This window comes from Chrysochloris asiatica, unplaced genomic scaffold (assembly GCF_000296735.1).
Source record: "Chrysochloris asiatica unplaced genomic scaffold, ChrAsi1.0 scaffold00024, whole genome shotgun sequence".
Classification (NCBI taxonomy): Eukaryota; Metazoa; Chordata; class Mammalia; order Afrosoricida; family Chrysochloridae; genus Chrysochloris; species Chrysochloris asiatica.
Window position 1 is genome coordinate 26,319,944 of NW_006408542.1, and position 24,537 is coordinate 26,344,480.

Genomic DNA, 24,537 nt, shown 5'->3' on the forward strand with positions numbered 1-24,537 from the left:
CTCTTGGTCAAAAGCATGTGTCCTGGACTCATAGACTGTCTAGATTTCTATTCTAGTTCCATAAGTTCCTAGCTGTGTGACTGGGCAAACTACTTAAGTGTTTAGTGTCTTAGTATTCCCATCTGTAAAATAAAACTGACAAAAGAAATAGGCCATGGCACTAACTTTTAAGCACTTAAAAACAATGCCTGGTATCTAATATGTTCGTGATAACAATAAATGTAATAATTACACCCACTTCTTACTTAATGACATGGTTAGATTCAAAAGACCAGATAATTTGACAGAAATTGGTATTGTGTCAAAAATGAAAAATGATTACAATGATACAGAACTGCCAAACCACTGAGAATCAGAACTCAGCCAAGCTGACATATAACCTTAACCAGCACAACCAGTTACTGTTACCTCACACCTGTTTGTTACCACTAGATATATGTAGTTTGTGCACAAAATAGTCAGCTAGTAGATTTTTTTACTGTTGTCATAAATGTAAAACATCAGATTATAAGATAGTTGGTAAGTGAAGAGTAAATGTACTCATCAATATCATTAGACTGTCATTATTATTATGATCTCTGAAATGAGATAGCAACTTCAGGGATCATTTTCTACATCTTATAACTCAGTACTTTAATGGACTTACTCAGATTTTGTGAGATTTCTTTTTTTAAATGGTGAATTTAATATATTGATTTTACATTTAATCAGATAGTGATATATGACACTTTTCACTTGTCATATCTCATTTCACTCAGGTGTGCCAATAAGCAGAGGCAATGACTGCTTAGTTTTCATATTTGTACCATGGAAACTGGTAAGATGTATGAATAGGGGAATTTAGGAAACTCTGTTGTTAATCTAATTATTTGGACATTCCATTTGCTCTTTTCCTTAAAACTAAGGTCAGTGATGTGTACAGCCTATGAGGGCACAATGACCCATGGATAACAGCTAATAGCTTGAAAATCATAGAGAATAGTTGGTTTATGAATTGATAAACTCAAAGTTTAATGAGCACTGAATTACAATACAACACGGATCTTGTCTACAAAAGGGTCTGAGATTAGAGATCTGCTGAACACACTTTATAGAGACTCCTCGTTACATTCCTAATTCACACCACTTCATTTTATTTTCTAAATAACAAATTGCAGCGTATGTAGCTACCACATCTCCTGCCCTATCTACTAAGGAATAATTAACTTTGATACGTTACCATTGACTGTACCCATTTTGACAGAGCAGGATAAATATCTCGGAGATAAATACTTTTAAATATGAAAACACACATCTTAAGAAATATAATTTACCCTTTGAAAATATCATTATAGTTACAACACAATAAAAATGAACACATATTAAATAAATATATTACTATAAAAAGGTCTTAAATATATCTCTTTAAATCTAATCTAGCTCAGCTAACAAGTTTAGGAAGAAGCAGAATAAAATAAATCTAAATACAATGAAAGGAAAATTTTGGACTGTGACTTTATTTTAAGGAGAAAAATCATATCTAAGAAATGATTACCAGAGAATAGCTAGCAGGTATACAATTAGCTAACAATTATTTCATTTTTAAAGTAAGCATTATAAAGTAAAAACACATTCAGTATTCATATAAGGTGAAAGGAAAATTATTATTTTAATATGCTTTAGTTAACACCTATCAATCCAAAAGATGGAAGTTGTCAAAGATTTCATTTCCTTGGGTTCACAATCAATGATCATAGAAGCAGCAGTCAAGAAATCAAACAACATATTGCTTTGGGTAATTTTGCTGCAAAAGACTTCTTTAAAGTGTTAAAAAAAAAAAAAAAAAAACCAAAGATGTCACTCCAAGGACTAAGGTGCTCCTGACACAAGTCATATGCATGTGAAAGGTGGACAGTGAATTAGGAAGATCAAGGAAGAATTGATGCATTTGAATTATAGTATGGGGAATAATACTGAAACTACCATGGACTGCCAGAACAAACAAATCTGTTTTGGAAGAAGTATGACCAGAATCCTCCTTAGAAGTGAGGCTGGCAAGATTTCATCTCACATACTTTGGACATGTATCAGGAAGGTCCAGTCCCTGGAGAAGGACATCAAGCTTGGTAATGTAAAGAAAAAAAGAGGAGGATACTGAATTAGATGGATTGACAAAGTGGCTACAACAATTGGCTCAAATATAACAATTGTGAATATGCGCAAGACCAGGCAGTTAGAATGAGGTTGCTTTGAATCCGAGCCAACTAAAAAGCACCTAACAACAACAACAACAACAACAACAACACATAATCCAAGTTGTTTCAATGATCTTTTTTTAAACACACATATACTAAGTATTTGAAAATTTATAGTTATTTAGCTTGACATTGCTTAAACAAACAAAGCCATTGATTATAGTCACAAATGCAAAGATTTTTCAAACTTAAATATATCCTTCATCATCTGAACACAGTATTGCAAAAGTTAAAGAATATTTTTCTAATAAAAAGGCCAAGTTGAATGTTTAGTTTTGCATGATACAAGGAAAATGACATTAACTGTGTTTTATTTCCCAGACCTTGCTCTTAGAAGTGCATGTGAATATTGTCAAATGTTCAACTGAATTCACAACATTTAGTTCATCCCTCAATATTTTGGGAGAAATTCTTGTACTAACTTTATCCAAATAGAAATATAATTGTTTTTAAAATCTAAGTTTTGGTCTTCTTTTAATTTACTTTTCCCCATTCTTTCCTTTCACTGGAAGTCATTGTCTGCTTGGCAATCTGTTTCTCAATATTTATCATAAACTTCAGGAACATATGTGTTTAAATAAAACACACTAAGGATATCTTTAAAATTGTTGAGTTATAGCCACTCCTTTGTTTTCATATTTTTGGTTTCTTTCTGCAGTGGTAGCTCAAAGGAAAGCTACTGACCAACACTATATGATAATTGGTGTCATTCATTAAGGAAAAATTAGAATGATAATATTTCCTAAACAGCAATATATGTACTAATTTTTTGTTTGAATTTTGTGATATGCTAATAACAGTACTATGATCTCATTTTTATCTTCGTTCATCATTAGCTTTTTTATTAAGTTAACTTTTAAACACTAATTTGAGTACCATGAGTCAACTTGACAATTTATTTTGGTAACTGGAAGACTACCGGAATTTATTTGAAAGTATTTATTTTCAACATGTTTGAGTTTGTCTTTGAAACATTTGGAACTTTCATTTCTTGTGAAATGAATGGATCACCTTAATCACTAGGAGGTGTTCTAAAACAAATATTGTCCAACTATAGTAATAGTGATGCAGCAATGAATCCTTATGTAAAATTAACTGGGTTATCTGAGCAGATATCTGGAGGTTCAACCAACTGATAGAAATTTAAACCATGATGTTTGTCTAACTGTTCCTGGTGTATCTTTCCATGGTAAAGAGGAAGAGGCCAAATGAGAGGGATTATGTAATATTCCCATGGTAAGATTATGTTAGTTAGATTTTCACTTAGTAGGTCACAGTCCATGATGATAATTTATGGAAATCTGTCTAAAAGTATCTTTTCATTTACAGTTATTCCAATCTGGTTATTTCTCAAGCTCTTGCTCAGAGACATTTCCAGTCAGTTTTCATTTGATTACTGTGAGCTTTCTAATAAATCATAAAATAATTTACTTTTTCACATACATATTTCTTCACTACTTGGTCTGTTTTTGCTTTTTCCCCCCTTCTTCTTTCAACTAGTTCAGTGACCTGGATCTGTTTTGGAATAGAATATAAAATAAACTATAAATAAGATCCTAAAACACTATGTTCTACTCATGCTGGGCATAATGCTTATAATATGGTGCTGAAATCAAGGAACATGTTGTAAAACATACACCCTATGGTCCTGTATTTCTAAAGAAAAGTACATTGCACAATGTGTTATATATTATGCATGCAATATGCTAAGTGGTATATAATACAAGGATATTTAAGTATATGTTAGCAAAACTTTTCTTTGGGGGCTGAAGTCGTAGGCTATTTTTGTATATTTCCTTGGTTTTCTCTAGTTTCCAAACTTGAATATATATTATTTCTATTTAGGAACCAAATTTTAAAAATACTCATTTTGACTCTTTTGTAGGTGGTAGAAACTTAGTGACCAAAGGATATTTAAAATGTACATACCAGAACACAAATAAATGGTACAATGTAAGCCCATATGTTCCTCAATCATGGTGGAATTGTTTTCAATTATGATGTAGCAGGACATTTACTTTGATCTGCATCACACTTGGTTTTAGCTAAAATGCTAGAAATTGCTATCTTACTCATTTTTATTGTTTATTTTAAATTTCAAAGCAAATTGGAAAATTTGCAAGGTACAGGTGATTAATAAAAACAGGAAATTCAAAATCACACAGATACCATAAACATTTTGATTGATACTCTTTCAGAAACATCTTAGAAAAGCAATTCTGTTAAGGTGACTCTTTGTCAATTTCACAGTTGACAACTCAAAAAAGAAAAGCTTGTGATTCTTTCATCACTGCTTATTGGCCTGAACTAATGCTACTTAATTGAACAAATAGTTTGAGTAAAGGATCAACTACCAAAAGTATTATGTTTGACACTGTAAAACTTAATGAATGAAATCTTCAGATTAAATGGTTGAATTTATACAGATCAAACACAGAATTTATTAAAAGTACTTCAAGAATCTCATCATCTACAATGTCATTTTCAGATTTCTTCTTTGTGGTTATGTTTATAGTTATTTTAATTATTATTTATTTATGTTGGTTTAATAATTATCAATGGATTAACACCATTTGATAGGTCCATCTGAAACTTTCAGGTGAATATACTTTCATTTTAAGTTGACTTTTGCATAAATTATTATGATGATTTCTCCTTCATGTTCTTTTCTGGGGAGCTTATTATAATATATAAACAACCTGTACTGGTAATTTCATAAGTCATGTCACCATAATTAATATGTTAGTTCTATAATGTGTGGGTTTTCATTTTCACATGCATACACTGTCTCCTTTGCACTGACTAAAAGGCAAGACATTTTAGAATTCTTCAGATTGTCTAGAAACAATGATTATTTACAATATAAACATCCTGATTTTTGAAGTTGGTTGATTTTTCAATATACTTGATAATTTGGTGAGTGAATTCCACTACCTACATTCTTCACATTAAATTTGAATTTCAGTTTAATGATTGTTGATTCTTGCCTGAAATCCTACATTTTTCTAAAGAAAAGCAACTATAATAGTTGTCTATAGAAAAGCCAGTTGGCTTTGGAGTTTAGTTTATTTCAATAGTACAATGAACAGTACAGGGAGCACTGAACTGTAAACACCAACCTACCAGCCGCTCCATGGGAGAAAGTTGAGACTTTGCTTTCAAAACAATTTGCAGACTTGGAAACCTTATACAGGGTCACTATGAGTTGGAACCAACTTAATGGCACTTAATAACAACAAACATAATGTATTTCAGTTCTGTAAAAGACTGAGCTCCCGGAGAGGAGGATAGGAAGCTGATGAATCACAATTATATGAATGATGCATTCAAAGAACAAGGAATAATGAGCACACAATTCCATATTAAGTACAATAAAAAATAATAGTGACTTGAATACTCAGCTTTTCTTACTTCACCTTTTAGGAAACTGTTCTCAAAATGTGTCTTCTCCATCTTGCTCTTTTGCCTGCACTGATAACAGTGAGATAAAGGAATATAAGGTTGAGCACATTGAGCATTTCAATCCCCAGTCTCTGTGATGATCTTGTGCTTGTCTATCCCCTGATCTGAACAGCCTTGACTCAACGCTATTGTGGTGCTGCAGGTTAATGCACTGGACTGCAAGGTTGGTTTGAACTGTAAGATCGGTTGTATAAGCTCACCAGCTGCTCTTGGGTGCTATGGGTCAGAACTGACTCGACAGCACTTAACAACAACAAGAAGTATTGAAAGTATTATAATCCTCATGAGTATTTTATGACTAAAGTAAAAATTTCTTTATTCAGACAGGTTAGAGAAAAGATACTTGTGCAGCAGGCCTGTTGCACTGCCACTGTTTTTTGAGTAAAATAGACCGACCGTGTACCCCCTTAAATGATGACAACTGATGGAATTAGGAGACAGACATCTGCCCTCACACGTACATTCTCTCATCAGTGTTTTACAAGGTGATATGACTGGAAAACTCCATTGAATAGGACACTAGTGAGTAAGGAATCAACTAGATTCCTTTTCTAGGTGTGTTTGAATATTAAATGTTATCAAGAGAGCCAACAGTTGGTGAAGCAGTAGCAAAGCGCCAAGGGAAACACACAGATGGAGAACAGAAACCTGAGGTAGGAGACATCATGAGTAAGCAGATGCATAAAAAAGTAGTCTCTATAACCAGCTAGATGTGAAGCAGTAGATGGGAGAGGAGAAGAAATTGGGAGTAGCAAGAGTACCAGAAGAAATGACAGTGGACAATTTAATCAAAATATTGACAATAAAATTGAGAAGAGATCCTTGGATAACAGCAGATGAGGAAGTAGCAAGATAATTTATCCATTAGAGTCATATTATACCATGCTGAACAACCATCTAGCTCCTGAACCCCATTCTAGTATTCACAAAACCGGTTTGTTATGATGGAGATTATTTCCTGTGCACATAACAACAACAATAACAACATATTTACTCTTAATGCATCCATAAAAGAAGTCTTCACTAACAAAGGTAATCTTACCATGTGTGCCATCCTCAGATCCAACTGAACTAACTCAGAAGAACAGTGTGAATTAGTAAAAAATGTTACAGAAACAATGTTGTTGTTCTCAAATATTGACCAGTAATGGTCTCCAGTGACTGTTTTCAGTGAATACATAGGAATGGTTGGTGATTGCTCAACTGAGTAAAGGCTACTTCTAAAGCACTCACGTGTCTCCCTTAAATTAGAAATAGCCTTTTATTATACAGTAAAAGTTATCAATTGGCTTTAACAGATGATTTTTTTTGTTCACAGTGGTATAATTGAGTCTGAAAAATACTTGAATTAGCATGGCATCTGAGTTAGTAAGAATTGAATTAATGCACTTTCATTGTAATGCTAATGACTTTAATCTTCCAATTTAAAAGCATAATTATTGAGTGTGTACACAGTATTGCAAACTGACGTTATTTTGTACCACCTCTCTTTAGGAATGCAGATTTGCAAAATGTGAATCCTTGCCTTTCTCTAAAATTTATGTTGTGAAAATGTGGTTGTCCTAATTAAACTTTAAAACAATCATTTGGGAATTGATCAAATATATTCAAACAGTCAAGCCACATTCTCAGAAAATACTGCTAGTTTCAAAACACAGTAAAAACATATATAAAAATAACATCTATTTTTCTAAAATAGATTTAAAATTTCTTTAAAAATTAAATTTCTTCAGGACATTTTTATCTTTTTAATGTTCTGAATCTTAGGCCATTGTGTCTTGATAAAGAGCATCAATATTCCTATAGATAGAAGCTTAGTTGGGATGTTTACTTTTATCATGACTGACCTGTAATAAAGTGGAAGAAAAAGATCACATCATTTAAAAATCATGTATTTATTTGAGTAGGTAGAGTTGGACTGCTAACTGAAAAATCAGCAATTCAACTCATTAGCCACTCAGTGGGAGAAAGATGAGTTTTTCTGCTCTGGCAAAGATTTACAGTTTAGGAAACCATATACTGGGTGGCAATGAGTCAGTAAAGATGAGGCTTTCTGCTCCCGTAAAGATTTACAGCCTCGGAAACCCTGTACAGGGTCACTATGAGTCGGAACTGACACCACGGCACATCACCAATCGCGTGAGTCAGTATTGTCTCAGTGACAGTGGGTTTGGTTTTCTGTTGGGTTTAGAGACTATACAGTAGGAAATTAAATACTTGCTCACAACATACATATGCATTTTTCTTGTCTTGATAGGTACGTAACTGATGAGTTACATATTCACTTATTCAGTTAATGACATTCTTTTGAGTGAAAGTAAGATGTAAACAGTGTAGAAAAATATTCTAATGTACACCCAACTTGGTAGGTAAAATGAGTCATTTAAAATGACACTTTTGATCATTGTGACAGTAATGCTGTCTTAGTATCACTGGCTGTATTAAATATAGTGGTGCTTGAGTATGGCTTAGGGACCCTGGTGGTACAATGGTTAAGGGCTCTGTTGTTAACCAAAAAGGCAGCAGTTTAAACCTACCAGAGGTCCAAGGAAGAAAGATGTAGCAATCTTCCTCTTTAAGAATTATAGCCTCAAAACACTTTGCTGTAGTTTTTCTCTGTCCTATGGGGTGGTTATGAGTTGGAATTGACTAATCTGCAATGAGTTTTTGGTTTGGGACTACTGGTTAATCTTTTTGATACCTTAGGATCTTTATAAGTCTTAATCCCTATTGGACAAATAAGAAAAAGAGCAAATACTTCAAATCCAAAAAATTCTGTTTTCTTTTAAGGTAATGGACCTCTGATCTCACAACTCACAAAGAGTTTAAGTAAAACTTTTTTTTTTACAAAATATATTTTTAACTGCAAAATTTGTCTGATTATCAATTTTAGCCTTGATCATCTAATTAATGGTGATGAGTTGAAATGCTACTTCTTCTTCCTCTGAAACAAAGCAAATACTACTAATAGTTAAAAAAAATAAAAAAGATGAGAACCTCAAGACCATGAAGGCAATGATGGATGGTTGAAACAAGTTCTTTCTAATAACACAAGCAGCACAGGCATCTGACCAACAAGCCAATTAATAGTGTTGGGCAGTTGAAACTTTTTTTTATGAAGGAATGCTTCCTTGTCACATAAGTCAATAAAGAAATATCAAGTTCAGGATTTTTTTGTTTTTTTCCCTGAATATTTCTAGGTTTTTCTGACAGTTTCTACTTAAGTTACTGCTATAATACTAGCGTTCAACAATGAAAGAAGTTCATGAATTTTAGGATAGCCTATTGCCCTGTCTACATACTAGTTTTTTAGCTGATAAATAGTTGAGTCTGGTTTCAAGATGAATTTTTAACTCGCACAAATGAACAATCTTAACAGTGCAGCATTTTGTATCTGCTTGTAAGCAATGGACAGACTGTTCGCTAAAACAGACTCAACTCTGCTTTAACTTCTCCTGTCTCACACTAAAATTTGATTGCCCAGATTAGGTAACCATTTAAATGTTCATGAGAAAAACGTGCTCAACTTAATAATTCTCATAACATTGCATTCAGCCACAAGCGAAATGGGCTTTCTTAAATTATATTCCAATTTTATTGTTTATCTAAAATCTCAATTTAATTTCCCTTAGTTGCCAATTCCTTTTGCCTATCTTAGCTGTTTGCTTTCCTTTGAAAAACTATGGTCTCTCTATATATTATAAGCCATGTTTCTTGCTAAAAAAATTAAGTAAAATAATTAAAAACCTTTTGTTTTTCCTCTTTTTCCTTCATTTGTATTTTCAACCAAAAAACAAAGCAAACACACCCAACAACAAAGTACCACAACTTCCTGTAGTCTGTATTTATAGACCCATCTCCCTTTATTACTAGAGTAGTGTGGATCCTGGGCACGTGGGCAGCATCAGTTACTGAGAGACAATGGCTGACACAATTGCACAAGTCAAGCCATTGTTGTATGTGTGCAGAGGAAGGCAGCACTCATTTTCAGGTTACTGCTCCTCAGAAAGCAGGCAGCTGCTCTGAACTGAACATTTGCTTCATGTTAGCAAGTAGCAGCCCCCAGAAATTTCTTCATATCTTTTTAAGTAGCCTGCCAAACAACAGCCTGATCAAAGCAATCTAATATGGCTTAAGTGCCACTGGTTGACATTTTGTATTCTTTTATTACTTTCCATTTTTATCTACAGAAAAAAATGGTGATAACTAATATCCAGTTGATCTTTTCATACTGGTAATAAAATGATAATGCTAAGATTTTATTATCCACTCCAGACATTCATCAAAGTACATTTTCAATAACATACTGTTCAGAGTGTTTCTTCACTATATTCAAGGGAGGTTAACTACTCGCCTTAGATTCCCTTTCTTTCTGATACTTAGGTGCTAAACTCAGATAGAAGGAGTTGGACTTGAACTCTTGAGCCTTTGTCCCCACTAATGTCAGCTCCAATTGTACAGTCTCTACATCTTAGATAAATCATTTTTGTTAGAAGTCAAAAGTGTCTGGAATGTCAATGTATTGAAAAAACTTTTTTTCCAACCACAGTTTTTATTCTTGTTAAAATAGAAGGAAAAAAGAACAGGAGAAAGCAACAGAAGAAATGGAGAGTTGGAAGAGTTAGTTTGGGAAGTAGTAAAGAAGAAAGAGCAGGTGGGCAGGAGAAGATAGAAACATATAAAGCATAAGGGGACTAGATAATGCAAACATGCAAGACAAGCATTAAATATCATGCATCTTATATTAAAATCCAGTGTTTTATATGGATGCAGAGGTGGTCACACACTTTCCTGCAGGCAAGAAGGGTATTCGGTAGCGATGTCCCTTCATTCCCATCCTGGACAGAGCAGAGTAAAGAACCAACAACAGGATTCAGTCCATGAATTTGTAAAAATTGGTCTTAATCTAACTCCAAATTGCAGTTACCAAATATATCTTTATAATGATATAAACTAATGGACAACCAAGTACTGAGATTGGTATGGGTTTATGTGTAAAGACATTCCAGTTGCATCTGAAAGATCAAAATATACATTTTGACACTGAGATGGTTCTTTTTTCATGGATATTCTTTAATTACCCTAGCCATGCCACACATATACATGAAAATAAGCTTTTGTTTTCTAAATAACAACAGGCTCCCTCCTTCCATCTAAAGATTCTTCACAGCTTTTCTGACAAGGGATAAAAAGGGTGACAGTAGGAGACCTGAGAGAGATGGTCTGAAATTAAAACCTGCCTCTTCTTACAGGAACCTCAACAAAAGGCTTTGCTCTGACTTGTCCTTGGAAGATTCTTATTGCTATATCTCCTCTACTGACACAGGACTGGTGGGAAATAAAACATATCTAGAGTCTCTTAATGGGCTGTGAACCGCAAGGTCAGCAGTTCGAAACTACCAGCTGTTGCGCGGGAGAAAGATGAGGCTTTCTGCTCCCGTAAAGATTTACAGCCTCTGAAACCCTGTACAGGGTCGCTATGGGTCAGAACTGACTCCATGGTACACAACAACAACAACAACAAGAGTCTCTTAAAGCAAGACTGGATGGGTGCAACCTACTACCCATGCTTCACTATCAAAGGTCCAAGACTCAGACACTATTTTTATCTTTTCTTTTCCATATTAAGTAACAGCTGCTGTAAATTCTTGGAGGAAAAATGGAGTTAATTATGGGAAACAGTTGAGTACTTCTGAGAATGTGTGGAGACGTTTGTCTGAGAAGGTTTCGATTCAAACATAGTACCTCAGAGTTTAATATTCTCAATGTAAAGTCATTTTTGATGTTATAGCATGTATATTTCCTGTGGCTATTTTTCTTTCAGTCACCTGGGGCATTTCATAGTAATCGCACAATATAATCAATATCTTAGTTATGAGACACTTTTAGAGATGGTGGTATTATGCAGCTGTAGGGATAGCCAACAGAGAATAAATTTAATAAACCTCTCTTTCATTAAAGTTACAGTGAGATACAGATTTTATTATTTATCTATTTATTTGGCAGGAAATACCCTACAGGTAGAGATCTCTGCTCATGCAATCTCTGTGAGTCAGGATTGCATTATTTGATATATTGATTTCTCCTGCTCCTAAAACTTGACTAACGACATGTCTCATTGGCAGCTTGCATTCCTACTACATTTACCCACTCGTTCCTCAAATAAAATAAAAGCAAAAGGAACTGAAAATGTTACCGGTTAATTGAACACTTGATCCACTAGCTACTGAGAAGTTGAGATACTGGCAGTCCTGTCCAAATTGTGTGCTGAAAGCTCACAATCATCAATTTAGTGCAAACAATTTAAATTTGTCATATATTCCTTAATAATGGAAAAATTCCACTAACTGGCAAAAACCCTTGCCCTCAAAGTTAGCATTCTGTGGAACATCCAATGGAAAAAAGACCAAACTTCATATAAAAGTCTCTTGATATAGACTGAATGAAGAAGAGAGTCTAACCCAAGTAACTACACCAAAAACATTTATTTTAAAAGCTAGGGTAGCAGCTAGAAAATATGAGTCATATTTGGCTTAATTTGGTTCATTTTTATCAATTGCTATGGCTTGTTTAGGTAACACTTTGTAAAATTTAAAAGCTACACATTATTGTGTGCTTAATATAAATTTAAAAGAGTGCATAAGGCACAGACCTAGTTTAAAATACTTTTCCCATATGGAAAGATTCAGCAGTAATCAAGAAAATCTATAGGTGTAATTAAGGCAAAGTATCTGGTCAGTTTTCACTTTGCTGTGTCTCTGTTCCAGAGCTCAAGGTGATGCAAACCATGGTATCAGATGAGAACATCACGTGGTCCTTTTCAGAACAAAGTGTTGAAGAGATGGGATTGGTAAGGAGAATGATTGCTGTTGTTAAGCACTGTCAAGTCAGTTCCAACTCATAGTGACCCTTGTATGGGGTTTCCAAGGAGTGGCTGGTTGAGTTTGAACCTCAGACTTCAAATTGACCTTGTGGTCCAGTGTTTTATCTCACAGCACCACAATAGGACTCCAAAGAGAATGCTTGAAATTTTCCATTTGTATGGGAGCTTGGAAATAGTATTTTCTGGAACCATTCTGTTTGATATGATGTTTGTTACCAGTTCTGTTGGTTATAGTTTATCAATTCAATTTTCCATACGTCATGATTCAATTAACTTTTTATTACTGTGGTTGGGCAGATTTGCTTTTACGTTCCTTAAAAATGAGTATTAGAATGGTTTAAGACAAAGCTAGGTTGTAAGAAGAACAGTATGCATTTAATTAGAAAAAACCTTCTTGGTAGTCTAAGTTTAAAATTCACCATTTTGTTCCTCAGAGATGACTTACTGCTGTTTGGAAACACAGCCAGTGGTTTGGAGAGTAAACTCTGTCAACTCACATGTAGCATTTCTCCAAGGATTACAAAACAAAACAAAAAAAGCTTATTAAGTATGACAGTGAGAAGTTAGAACCATTTTATTTAAATAGCTATCAACTTTGTTATCATTGGAGGACATTCCTGATTGTGGTCAGCAAACCTGGAAAAGAAAAACCTGAACAATTTATATAAAGAGATAGAATTAATTTACTCTTAAGATAATTTACTACAACTCAAAATAAAATCACAGTCCTCATATCCTTTCAGTTTGTCTAGTCAAAATTCAAAGAAAACTCAGTCCATGCATCTTTCTTGTGGATTCATCATTTGGCATGCATATAACAGATTTGAAGGGTTTTGGTTATTTTTGCAGATATATGATTGGGATGTAAAAATTCATCAGGTGAGTACTCTTTCTGAATGTGGAAAAACTCTTCTAACAAGTAATTTTCTGTATACATACAACTTGGAAAACCAGATTTTCCTGTATAAAACAATGGTTGAATTTTGACGGATTGAGTAGAGCTCTCAATATGAGGATTCAATACATTTTGTACTATATGTGAAGTAGGAAATTACAAAAATAAAAAGTGAAGGAAATAAGACCACAGTATTTTCCTTCTATTTATTTGACCATGAAGAAGTCCAGGTAGCCCCAGATCTGGAGAAATAAAAATGGCACTTGCAGTATTAGTTTAAAATACTTTTAGATGCATTTGTACCTTAGGTTACAAAATACATGTCACTTCTCACTAAGAGTTAGGAGCTGTAGTGGAAAAGTCTTCAGCTGGACAGATTTCAGGATGAATTTTTACACCCAGATGATGGACTGGTATATTCCAAAAGTGAGTTCATGAGTTTTACAACTCTACATTTCTCTCTCTCTTTTTCTTGACTAGCTTACATCATAATGGAGGAACAACATTTTAAAAATTTTGAATAGGCACTTACTGGAATTACAGTTAATCCTGATACAATCTAGATGGGGAAGAATAGATGAAAAATGAAAATTTATCCTTCAAGGTAATAGCTGCAGACATCCAATAAAATCTCAGTCCACCCTTCCGGGGACAGACACATGCAAATATGGCCACTCCATGTCATTATTCTTCACATACTTCTAGAGCCCAGATTTATAGTTATAAAATTCACCTTTGGAAGCAACAATAGACTGTCCTTTTTAAAAAAAAATGGCCAATTCAAACAAAGCTACATGGTGACAAATCTAAGTGAAATGAAGAATTGTTAACTGTCAAAGATGCTTGTCTTAGATTGGCTGCAACTTTCTCCCCATCTGTGAAAGAACATATCATTGTTCTCAAAATCATTAAAAAGTGCTCCGTCACAATGGGGTACAGTGCAAACCCAGCTAGGCACAGACATCTTGGACCTCCAAGATCTAATATCCCACAAAGGCCAACAGAATTGCAGTGGTCAAATGGAGAACAAGTTAAAATTATCCTCACCTCACCTTAGTGCATATGTACTTTTTCCTTTTATTTACTTGGGCACAAAAATGTAATAGCCAGATGTTGTCTGGATTCCACGGTATTAATTGGAGGAGGAAAGGAGCAGTTTCCTTTAGAAACTCAGAAGGCTGTGGAGTGCTGTTGTGCATAAGAGTACACAAGCCCATCCTCTTCTAGGAATTAACAATGCTATCTCTATGTATTGTCTGGTCAGTACTGCTATTGGTTTCCTATTCTTAAACTTAGTTCAGACAAAAGCAGATACTGTAAGAACAGGATGTCTGCTCTGGATAACACAGATTGTGATTACAATGGTTATTTTTAAAAGTCTATGTGGGATGTTTTCAGTTTATTTTAGAGATAGGTATTGGTTTGTTTTCATTTTAGTATTTAATGCCTTTGGGGAACATGAAAAATATAAACCTAGATTCTGTTTCCATATAGCTGAGTTTGTCATGTGTCGTCAACCGCATCAGAAAAGTGGTTACAAACAGCCAAGGACCATCACCTACACAACTCTTTCCACAGAATGCTTTGCTGTTGGAAAATTCCCAGTAGTTTCAATTTGGTAACTTATTTTGATTTTTTTGTAATAACCTATTGGTGCCACTAGAGGGTACTCTAACAGAACAGTAAATGAGAGAGTCGCGTTTTCTCTAAGTTGTCTTAGAAACAATAACAAAATGCTCCCTTATATTTTTATTTAATTTAGCTAATATTAATATAATGTACATATATGCAGTATTCTACCAATAAAATAATTATATATTTAATGAGCTACCATTCTGCCCAGAATAGCTTAAAAATGTAGGTAGAGTTTCCACAAACGTCTTATCTCATAAGATTGCACTACTAATTTTGTAAATCTAAATAGTTTCGCAATTAATTTTTATCTCAATTTATTTTGTGTGGTTTAGCACTTTCAGAAAATACAGTAAAACCTCATTAATTTGGACTCCTCTCTTGGAAGTTAGTAATGATATTAAAATTTATTGGGCAGAATATTAATTCTTCATTTATTATGTGGAGAGATCTGCTGAGAAAAATACAGAATGTAAACAGATAAGATTTCGAAAGACCCACTTCAGAAAGTAACTGATTTCATGTGCTCTACTATATACTGATGACACAATGTGCATAAAACAGTACGCTAATAAAGGAGTTCTGGTAGCGTAGTGGTTACGAATCGGGCTGCGAACCTTAAGGTCAGCAGTTCGAAACTACCAGCCGCTCCGCGGGAGAAAGATGAGGCTTTCTACTCCCGTAAAGATTTACACCCTTGGAAACCCTGTACAGGGTCGCTATGGGTCAGAACCGACTCGACGGCACTTCACAATAACAACTGTGGATAATCTCATCTACCCACTAACCTCGCCTAGTCTACCCTTTACTGGACAATTTGTATATTTGAAAACTGCTTTTCTTTAGTTCTTTATATCCGTCTACAATTAAGTCTTTTCTTAATTGTCTAGCTTTCCACCATAATTCATCCAGATTTGTGAGGTTTTACTGCAGCAATTCTTTTTCATTGCTACAATCAAGCAGGAAAGCATTATCTTTCTGTAGAAGAGCCTGTGCTTTTAGTGTTCTCGTGGCTGTTTGCTAAGGGCCGCAGACTTTGGGCATTGAAGGGTTGTGATTTCCTTTTGATAGCAAATTATCACCACACAGTATTTCAAAACAGAAGACGGTACCACATAAGTGACCATTCAAAGGAGAAGCCCATACAGTAGAAGAGAGCAACTGTTGATCTAGATAGCAAAATCCAGCATTAGCATTTTATGCATCCAGTATACAAAAGAAGGCAGATTTTCATTTGTCTGCAAGGATGTAATCTATAACCAATCAGAATGTCAGTTTGTAGCAATACTAAATTTCAGTTTATGGCCCCTCAAGCCAAATCATTTATATTTTCATCAACTTCAATGAGAGACAAGGCTTCCCTTTTAAGAACCCTGTGTGGTGGTAGGAATCACAAAACAGTAAAGTTATGTTAAACAAAATTAAAAAGATGAAAAATATGCCAAAAGAACCTAAATTACTTTAAATGATGGAAATAAGACAATTAGGTGGTTTAACTTTCCATGGCAAACAGGCTACTTGATAAATGTTTGCAGGCAAACTGAACAAAAAGTGAAAAAAGTGTTAGTTCAATGGGGGAAGGCAAATTGTTACCTAGGTTGACCGTCAGTTTCACACGCCCTGCATCTAGCTCCAGGCGGAGAGTGTCTGCCGAATCTCTAGAGGTGGTTGCCATGAGAATACCATAAGCACGTTGGGATCGGAACCGTAAGGACACATCCTCAGCCTCTGTGTGCATCACTACCGGAAGCTGGATTTTCATAAACATACTCCCATCATAGCTCAGAATTGTTGCTTCTATTGGTAAAGAAGAAACAGAAAAGTTCTTGATCACTTAAGGAATGTACACTTAAAAAAAAAAAGAAATTAATGATATCTTATTATAGGCTTCCAGTTTGGAAGCACAGTACTATAAAAAAAAGTTCATCTTCACTAACAATGAGAGCATTTTTTAAGTTGGAAAGAAAATCACCAAAGATTTGCTCTTTAAAGAATCTGCTAAAATCTAGAGTCAGAACAGCAGCACTTGTCTCCTCACTCCCATAGAACTCATAACATTTATCCTGCTGGCTTGTGAATGTCTGCTTCTCTATGTATGTGTCTGCTTTTTACTCTCAAGAATGGAGATCACATTCGCTTGACCTGAGCCTGGGTTGAAGTACTAGTGACTATTCAAGTATGTTCTCATTGTCTAAGATACAACAGACCAGCTACAGGAAAATGTCAAGACTTGTACCGCTTTGAATTCCTCACCTATAATAGGAAATTAGAAGATGATTAGAAGATCCCTATCCCTAAATTCCATAATTCTAACAACTGTTACTAATTATCATTTTTTCACAATCGCTGGTCTAATTTAAAAAATAAAAGAAATATGATTGAAATATAAGAATCAACTCAACACTTTACCAAAAGGCAATTAAAAAGAGAGCGCGCGAGAGAGGGAAAAACAAACAAACAAACTGGTAATGCTTCTTGTGAGCCATAACATCTACAAAGGTCAATTTTACAGAGGCACAAATTGTCATTTCTTTTTTAGGTTAATTCATAGGTAAGGAGTAACCTAGAACATTATTTGTCAGCACAACTCCAATGTCCTTGAAGTAGTGTGTTATCACAAACAGCTAATAATAGTATACCTTTTTAAATACAGGTGAGAAGGAACTGAGGAATTTTTGTGATTATGTACTACTAAGCTAAGGTGGGTTTCTTTAATAGCAAAGTTACTTAATACTGCATTCAATACACAAAGAACTAAACAAATAACAACAAATGTTGATAACAAACCAAGTGCTTCAAGAAATCGTCAGTACCCCTTAGTGTTAAGCACCATATGGTGGGTGAACATTGCAAAACAAGTATGACTCATGTTACTTTCTCCTTGGTTCTGATAACTCAGAATACCATTTCATAAAAGAAAACCTACTTGAAATTAAAACAAAGTAGGAGATTCTCATCATCTTGCCTATTTACACAGCACAGCAATTATCTTTCTTCATTAGTAAGGCTCCATTCTGGAGTTGTGGTTTTGCAAATGTATCTTACAGAAAGTCAAGTATTGTCTCTAATAGCTCTTAGTCATTATTTTTGCCATTATGGGATTGAATGCACATCTAAACCACTAAAAGCTGAGTAGTCCAGGTCTTCCTTCTTGGCATTTTTTTCTGTTTTTCTCTATATCTTGACCTTTTAGTCACTCACTCTATATTGATGAACATTCCTGACTGCTCGTCTGAGCTCCAGCATCCATAGCCTATTTGACATTTGCAATTGGGATACAAGAGCCATCTTAATAAACTTTTAATTCATACTGAAAATGAAAACAACAGCAACAAAAAATGAGCAAACATAAAACAAGTTCTTCTCCAGTCTTCTACATCTGGGTAAAAGGCATAACCACAAGGTCAGGCTTCTACTGCCCTGATTTATTTCTGTCCTCTCTGCTACCCAATCTATTTACATGGGCAAGCTCCAATCGCGGTCCAGTTTGTGAATTGATCACATCTCACCCTCACCTCAGATCTAAAGGATCTCAGATTTTGTTCCCATCTCTTGTCTGGAACACAAGTATAATTTCCTCAATGGTCTTCCAGTTTTACCCATTTCAGCCTGGTTTAAACACAGGAGCCAAACTAGCTTTTTAAAGAAGTGCATCATATTATATCCTTGTTTAAAACCCCCAAGAGCATCACATGGCAAATAGAATAAAATCTGCTTTCTTTATCTTAACATATAGGCTTTGTGTGACCCACTACTATTCACCTCTCTGACCTCAGTTTTAATGAAAATTACCCTTTATATAATATGAACTGATGCATTTGAATTATGGTGTTGCTGAAGACTACTGCCAGAAGAATGACCAAATCTGTTTTGGACAAAGTATAACATAAATATTCCGTAGAAGTTGGGATGGTGAGACTTAGTCTTTATGTGCTTTGGGCACATTATGAGGACGGACCAGTCTCTCGAAAAGAACAACATGCTTGGTAAAGTAGGTAAAGAGACTTCAGCAAGAAAGTCGAAGGCTCTCAGTGAGCTAGACTGACACAGTAGCTGCTAAAATGGGCTCAAGCAAAGCAACAATGATGAGGATGGCATAGGACTGGGCAGTTTCATTCTGTTGTATGTAGCTTCAATGTGAACTAGAACTGACTCAAGGGCACCTAACAACAATGGCACCTAACAGCATCATAGCTGTAATTAGTTATAACAACAAAACCAATTTTTGTGAGCCCAGCTAACACGTCTCAATATATCTACCACCTTAAAACTTTATGCTATTTTTTGAGCTTTTGAAAGTGCTCCATTCAGAGTTGCCGCTACTATTCAAGTACAATGGTTTTTAGAGTCATGTGGTTTCTTCTGCACGAGCTATTGCGAGTTAAAGGTGTAATCTTATTGTGCTAATTGTTTCGATGCTGCTGCTGTTGTTAGGGTACCATCAAGTCTGCTCCAATTCAGAGTAACCCTATGCACAACAGAATGAAACACTGCTGGTCCTATACCAGTTACACAATTATTGTTATTGTTGTTGCCACTGTGTCAATCCATCTTGTTGGGAAATCTTTCTCTTTTTTGCTGACCCTTCACGTAACCAAGCATGATGTTCTTTTCTAGGGATGGGCCTCTCCTGACAACATGTCTCAAGAATGAGAGAAGGTCTTGCTATCCTTGCCTCTAAGAAGCATTTTGACTGTATTTTTTCATGACTAATCTGTTTATTCTTCTTTAAATGATCTCAACAAATGACAGAATTCGAATGCATCCATTCTTCTAAGGTCTTCCTTGTTCATTGTCCAACTTTCACATGCATGTGGCTTGGGTCAAAGGCACTTTAGTCCTCAAACTGACATTTTGTCTCTTTAACACTTTAAAGAGGTCTTTTGCAGCAAATTTGCCTAAAGCAATACATCTTTTGATTTCTTGACTGCTGCTTTCATAAGTGTTGATTGTGGATCCCAGCAAAATGAAGTTTCTGACAACTTCAATCCTTTTTCTCTGTTTATCATGATGTTATCTATTGGTCCAGTTGTAAGGATTTTTGTTTTCTTTAACTTGTGCAACTTATACTGAAAGCTATGGTTTTCGGTTTTCATCAGTTAAGTGTTTTAAGTCCTCTTCACTTCCAGCAACAAAGCAATATGCCATCTGCACATCACAAATTATTTTTGATTCTTCCTCCAATCCTGATGCCACATTCTTCTTCAGTGAATCCAGCTTCTCCAATTATATGCTTAGCATATTTTCTGCTAGTTGTTTATATTGCTACTATTGCCACTACATTTAGTGATAAACAGGAATTCTGATTTATGAATAACATTAATACAAAAACTCTACTAAGGATCTGTATGCCGTGGTAGAGTAGAGGCTCATGGTGGAAGAGGTAACACTATGACTTATCCTACTGGGTGGCAACCACCCTAGGAAAGCTCCTAGCTCTAAGCACCCTTCTAAGTCTCCCTTTCCCCTTCCAGGCACTCTTTATCTATGCGCCATTTTATTTTTCTTAATGACCATTTATATTTGTGTAATATCATCTGCATTCCATCTTTAGAATGAAAGTGTTGTGAGGGCAAAGGCCTGCTTTTCCTCTTCATCACTGTATTCGCAGTAAAGTGTCCAGAGCAGTGTCAAGTACATAGTAGAGTCACAATCAATATTCATGAATTAAGGATTGCCTTGACTCTGAAGCGACATGAAAGCTCATTGCCTCTTAGACCTCTCTGACATCCGGAAGCAGGAAAGCATCTTTCTGTTGATTCTCTTTGCTTCACGTAGCAAGTTTGAGGTTGGGGTGGTGATGACGAGGGGCTTGCCATCATGCATCTTCTATTGTGTTGTTGGATATTATCCTTTAATTTTCCAAATATGAAAACATGTCTATGAATATACTTTTACATTTCTTGGGCTCCTCTAAAGTTCTTAATCACCACTAAGAATCTTCCAACCCTTATCTCAGCACCACATAACACTATTTTGTGATTGATTGTTGTTGCTAGGTACCATCAAGTTGGCTCCAACTCATAGCGACCCCATGTAAAACAGAATGAAAAACTGCCAAGTCTTGTAGCATCCTCACAATTTGCATAGCAATAGAAACTAATAGCAAATGTATGGTCATTGTCTCTAAGTAAAGAATGACTGAGGTTACCATGACCGAATTCTCAGTTTGTACCGAAGGAAAATGGGTGGCATATGCAAATTTCCTTAGAATTGCTTCTGTTCAAGAAGTGTTAACTCATCATAATTTTTTGGAACCATAGAATCCCAAGGTCTGAAACAGGACCTGGAACATTGCCATATCAATATCCATTAAATGAAGGCTACATCAACCATAAGCTATATAAAATATCCTGCTAGCCTTATGTCTTAACTATTTCTTTGGGATATGTACCAATTCTTTTCTCAGTCAGATAAGAAGTTTCCTGGTGTGGTGCTGTAGGATAAACATTAGACTGCTAACCACAAATTCATTGGTTCAAACCCACCTGCTGCTCCCCAGGAACCCGATACAGGGTCGCTATGAGTTGGAACTGACTCAATGGCACTAAACAACAACAAGCTTCATGAAGGGTAGACCTCAGTGAGAAAGTCCTAGTGGTAGCTGCTCACAAAATAATTATGATTATAAAGTTATAGCGAACTACAGAAAAAATATTTTTTAGTATAATAGTGAAAATGATTTGGTCTTTACTTTTTCTTTTCCTAAACTATAGGCAATCATGATACATATTTCTGAAGCACCAAATACCTGGATGAAGTTTAAAAGTCATTTTCAATTGTTCATTTAATTTGGTATCATACAGATAAAAGGGGCAAAACATTCATAGTTTTCTCCTCTTTTTCCCCTGTAAAATCAGTTTTTGTTATTCAATAACATGTCAACAAAGCCATCTCATATTTTGTCCATGGAAAGTAGCTTAGTTTGAGTAAACACGAACTTGGTGACTCATCATTTGTAAATACAGATGACTGACAATGAAGGAAATACAATTCATATTGGAAAACTACGTAAGATCTCCCAAAAGCTAAAGGAATATTAAAACTTAGTAAAAGTAATAAAACCTGAGTGCCATTTTAAGCAATTCTCTATGTGAAAATAACTTGGTAAACTTCAAATAAAAGCCTCAATGTTTCCTCATAATTAGAGTAAATGCTTAATTAAACAATAAATGGGAAATATACAAGGTGCTGTCTGGAAGTTACCAAATAAATGACAAACAACACTCTGACATTTGAAGGGTATGCTATCTGACAGCATTCTTTAATAATAGTGAAGTTATTGTATCATTTGGATCACAAAAGAGTTGTTTTAAACAGACTAATTATAGCATAATATTTCCCAGTAGGGAAGAAAAAGAGTTTCAACTTTCTCTTCTATATCTCCTTTTCCCTTGCTGTTAAGTTTGATAAATCTGCTTTTCTTCATTGTTCCTTGGAGCAGTCTAAAGTGTACACCTGTGCTCCATTTTGCTGAAAGGCAGTCACATATTGGGATCAACGATGAAAATCAGAGAGAGAGCCAAATTATATTGCTCTGACATCTGTCCCTCCATCTGCTAGAGTTTTAACAAACAAGTAGAAAGTAGACATCTGATTATACCCATGTTCTTATGAACAAAAATAATTTCTATCTAAGTTTCTGCAAATTCTCAGTCCTATATTAAAAAAAAAAAAAAAAAGGCAGGCAGGAAGGTGCTGAATTTAATTTATATTCAATTGAAAATCATTTCTCTATTACCTTTCCTTATAGGATCAATACACATAAAGCAAAACACTATTTTCCTGGTGAATATTTAGCCTGTCAGCAAAAAACACAGCTCTTTCCTATAAGCCTATTGGAATACTTAATGTAGGATAAAGGTTTCCTATAATTCGATTACGGCATCATTCCCTAGGCTCAATTGTCCAAGGCTTGAGTATAGTTATAGTTTTCAATTACTTTGAATAATTACAACTTTATAATTCATCAATTACTGTTCAATAATAGTAAAATAAGAATTTTATGCATGCTACCTCCCCTCCTTTTTTTATTTCAAGAATGTTAAATCAGTTTTTTTTTTTGTGACTACTAGCCTGTAGGATAAGCACTGGACTGTAAGGTCTGTTTGAACTGCAAGGTTGGTGGATCAAACTCCTCGGAAACCCTATACAGAGTCGCTATGAGTTGGACGCGACTCAACGTCACTTAACAATAACAACTTTATGTGGTAGGAGTATACCTGAAGAAGAATTGCTGCTAAAGCCTTTTCTTTTGAATCGGAGACCCCCAGGGTTGGGAAAAACCTTGTGTTCGATTGAAGTTGGGCATAGCTGGGAACTGGGCAGAAGCCACATTTTCTGTTACTGAACAAAACAACGTTCTTGTATCACCCTTGTTCCCAGGAGAAATTGTTCTCAGAATTCATTATGTGTGGAAGAAAATGAATTCTAAAAAGTAAAGATGCCTCACGTTACACCGGGGCAGTCTGGAAACAATAACCACACAAAAATGACCATTTTCTCCTCATCATAAAAAGCAACCTGGAGACAAAGAAATCTGTGGAAATTCAGAGCCACCTGTCAGATAAAAATGCATGCCAAATCCCAGTGATGAAGTTTGGTATTAAATTCTCATTTGCCAATCGGCATATGCTTGCTATTCCTCTGTCTAATTATTGCAATATATAAATATTCCCTTTCCCTCATTCTGGCTCAGAAAGCTCTGAATTTCTATTTTCGTTTCTGCCATATGTAGTAACAGAATATTGCCACAGGGTGGTACACCACGCATATTTAACTGAAGGTTTCTGTAATTCATGTGACAGCTCACGGCATACCATTTTCCAGCTACTCTTAACCAGGAGACATCAGAAACACTGGCCACTCTCTAAGCAATTATAATTAAAACAAAATCTTAAATCATGCAGGCCTGCAAATTTCATATTATGCTTTGAATCTTTTTTGTTTTGTTTTGTCTTAAATTTCCCCATTTTGGTGATTCTAAACACCAACCCACCCAAACATATAATCTAAAATTAGGAGATGAAATGAGAGGAGGTATTAGATACAACATATGCCAAACAAGACCAAACTGCACAAGAACAGCTCGTCTCTAATGACAATCTCTGGTGGTAGAAATGGTTAAGCGCTTGACTGATAACTGAAAAATTGGTATTTCAAACCCAACCAGCAGCTCTGTGGCACAAAGATCTGGCAATCTGCTTGGTAAAGAGTTCAGCCAAGAACATCCTATGGACATTTCTACTCTGTTACTTGGGTGGTCATGAGTCAAAAACAATTCGACACCACCATGACCAACAACCTTTCACAGGAACTGCAATTAGGTGCAGTCATAAGAAAAAGTGATAAAATACTGTAACTGTGTGACACAGAATGGCAAGACCATGTTTTGTGGTACTAGAAGATCATTATTACAGTATTAATTATTT

At 35.1% G+C, this 24,537-nt stretch overlaps 1 protein-coding gene across 3 annotated transcripts in view; it reads right to left on the reverse strand.

The window, feature by feature from the left end:
* The window catches only part of NRXN1 (neurexin 1), a 1,648,890-nt gene that overhangs the window by 889,871 nt on the left and 734,482 nt on the right, over positions 1-24,537 (reverse strand). For all 3 annotated transcript variants that reach the window (XM_006839445.1, XM_006839444.1, XM_006839446.1), the window contains 2 exons: positions 16,700-16,903; positions 14,007-14,033 (listed from right to left, as the gene is read on the reverse strand). In XM_006839445.1, the coding sequence (XP_006839508.1) occupies positions 14,007-14,033; positions 16,700-16,903 (231 nt within the window). The remainder of the gene's footprint in view (positions 1-14,006; positions 14,034-16,699; positions 16,904-24,537) is intronic.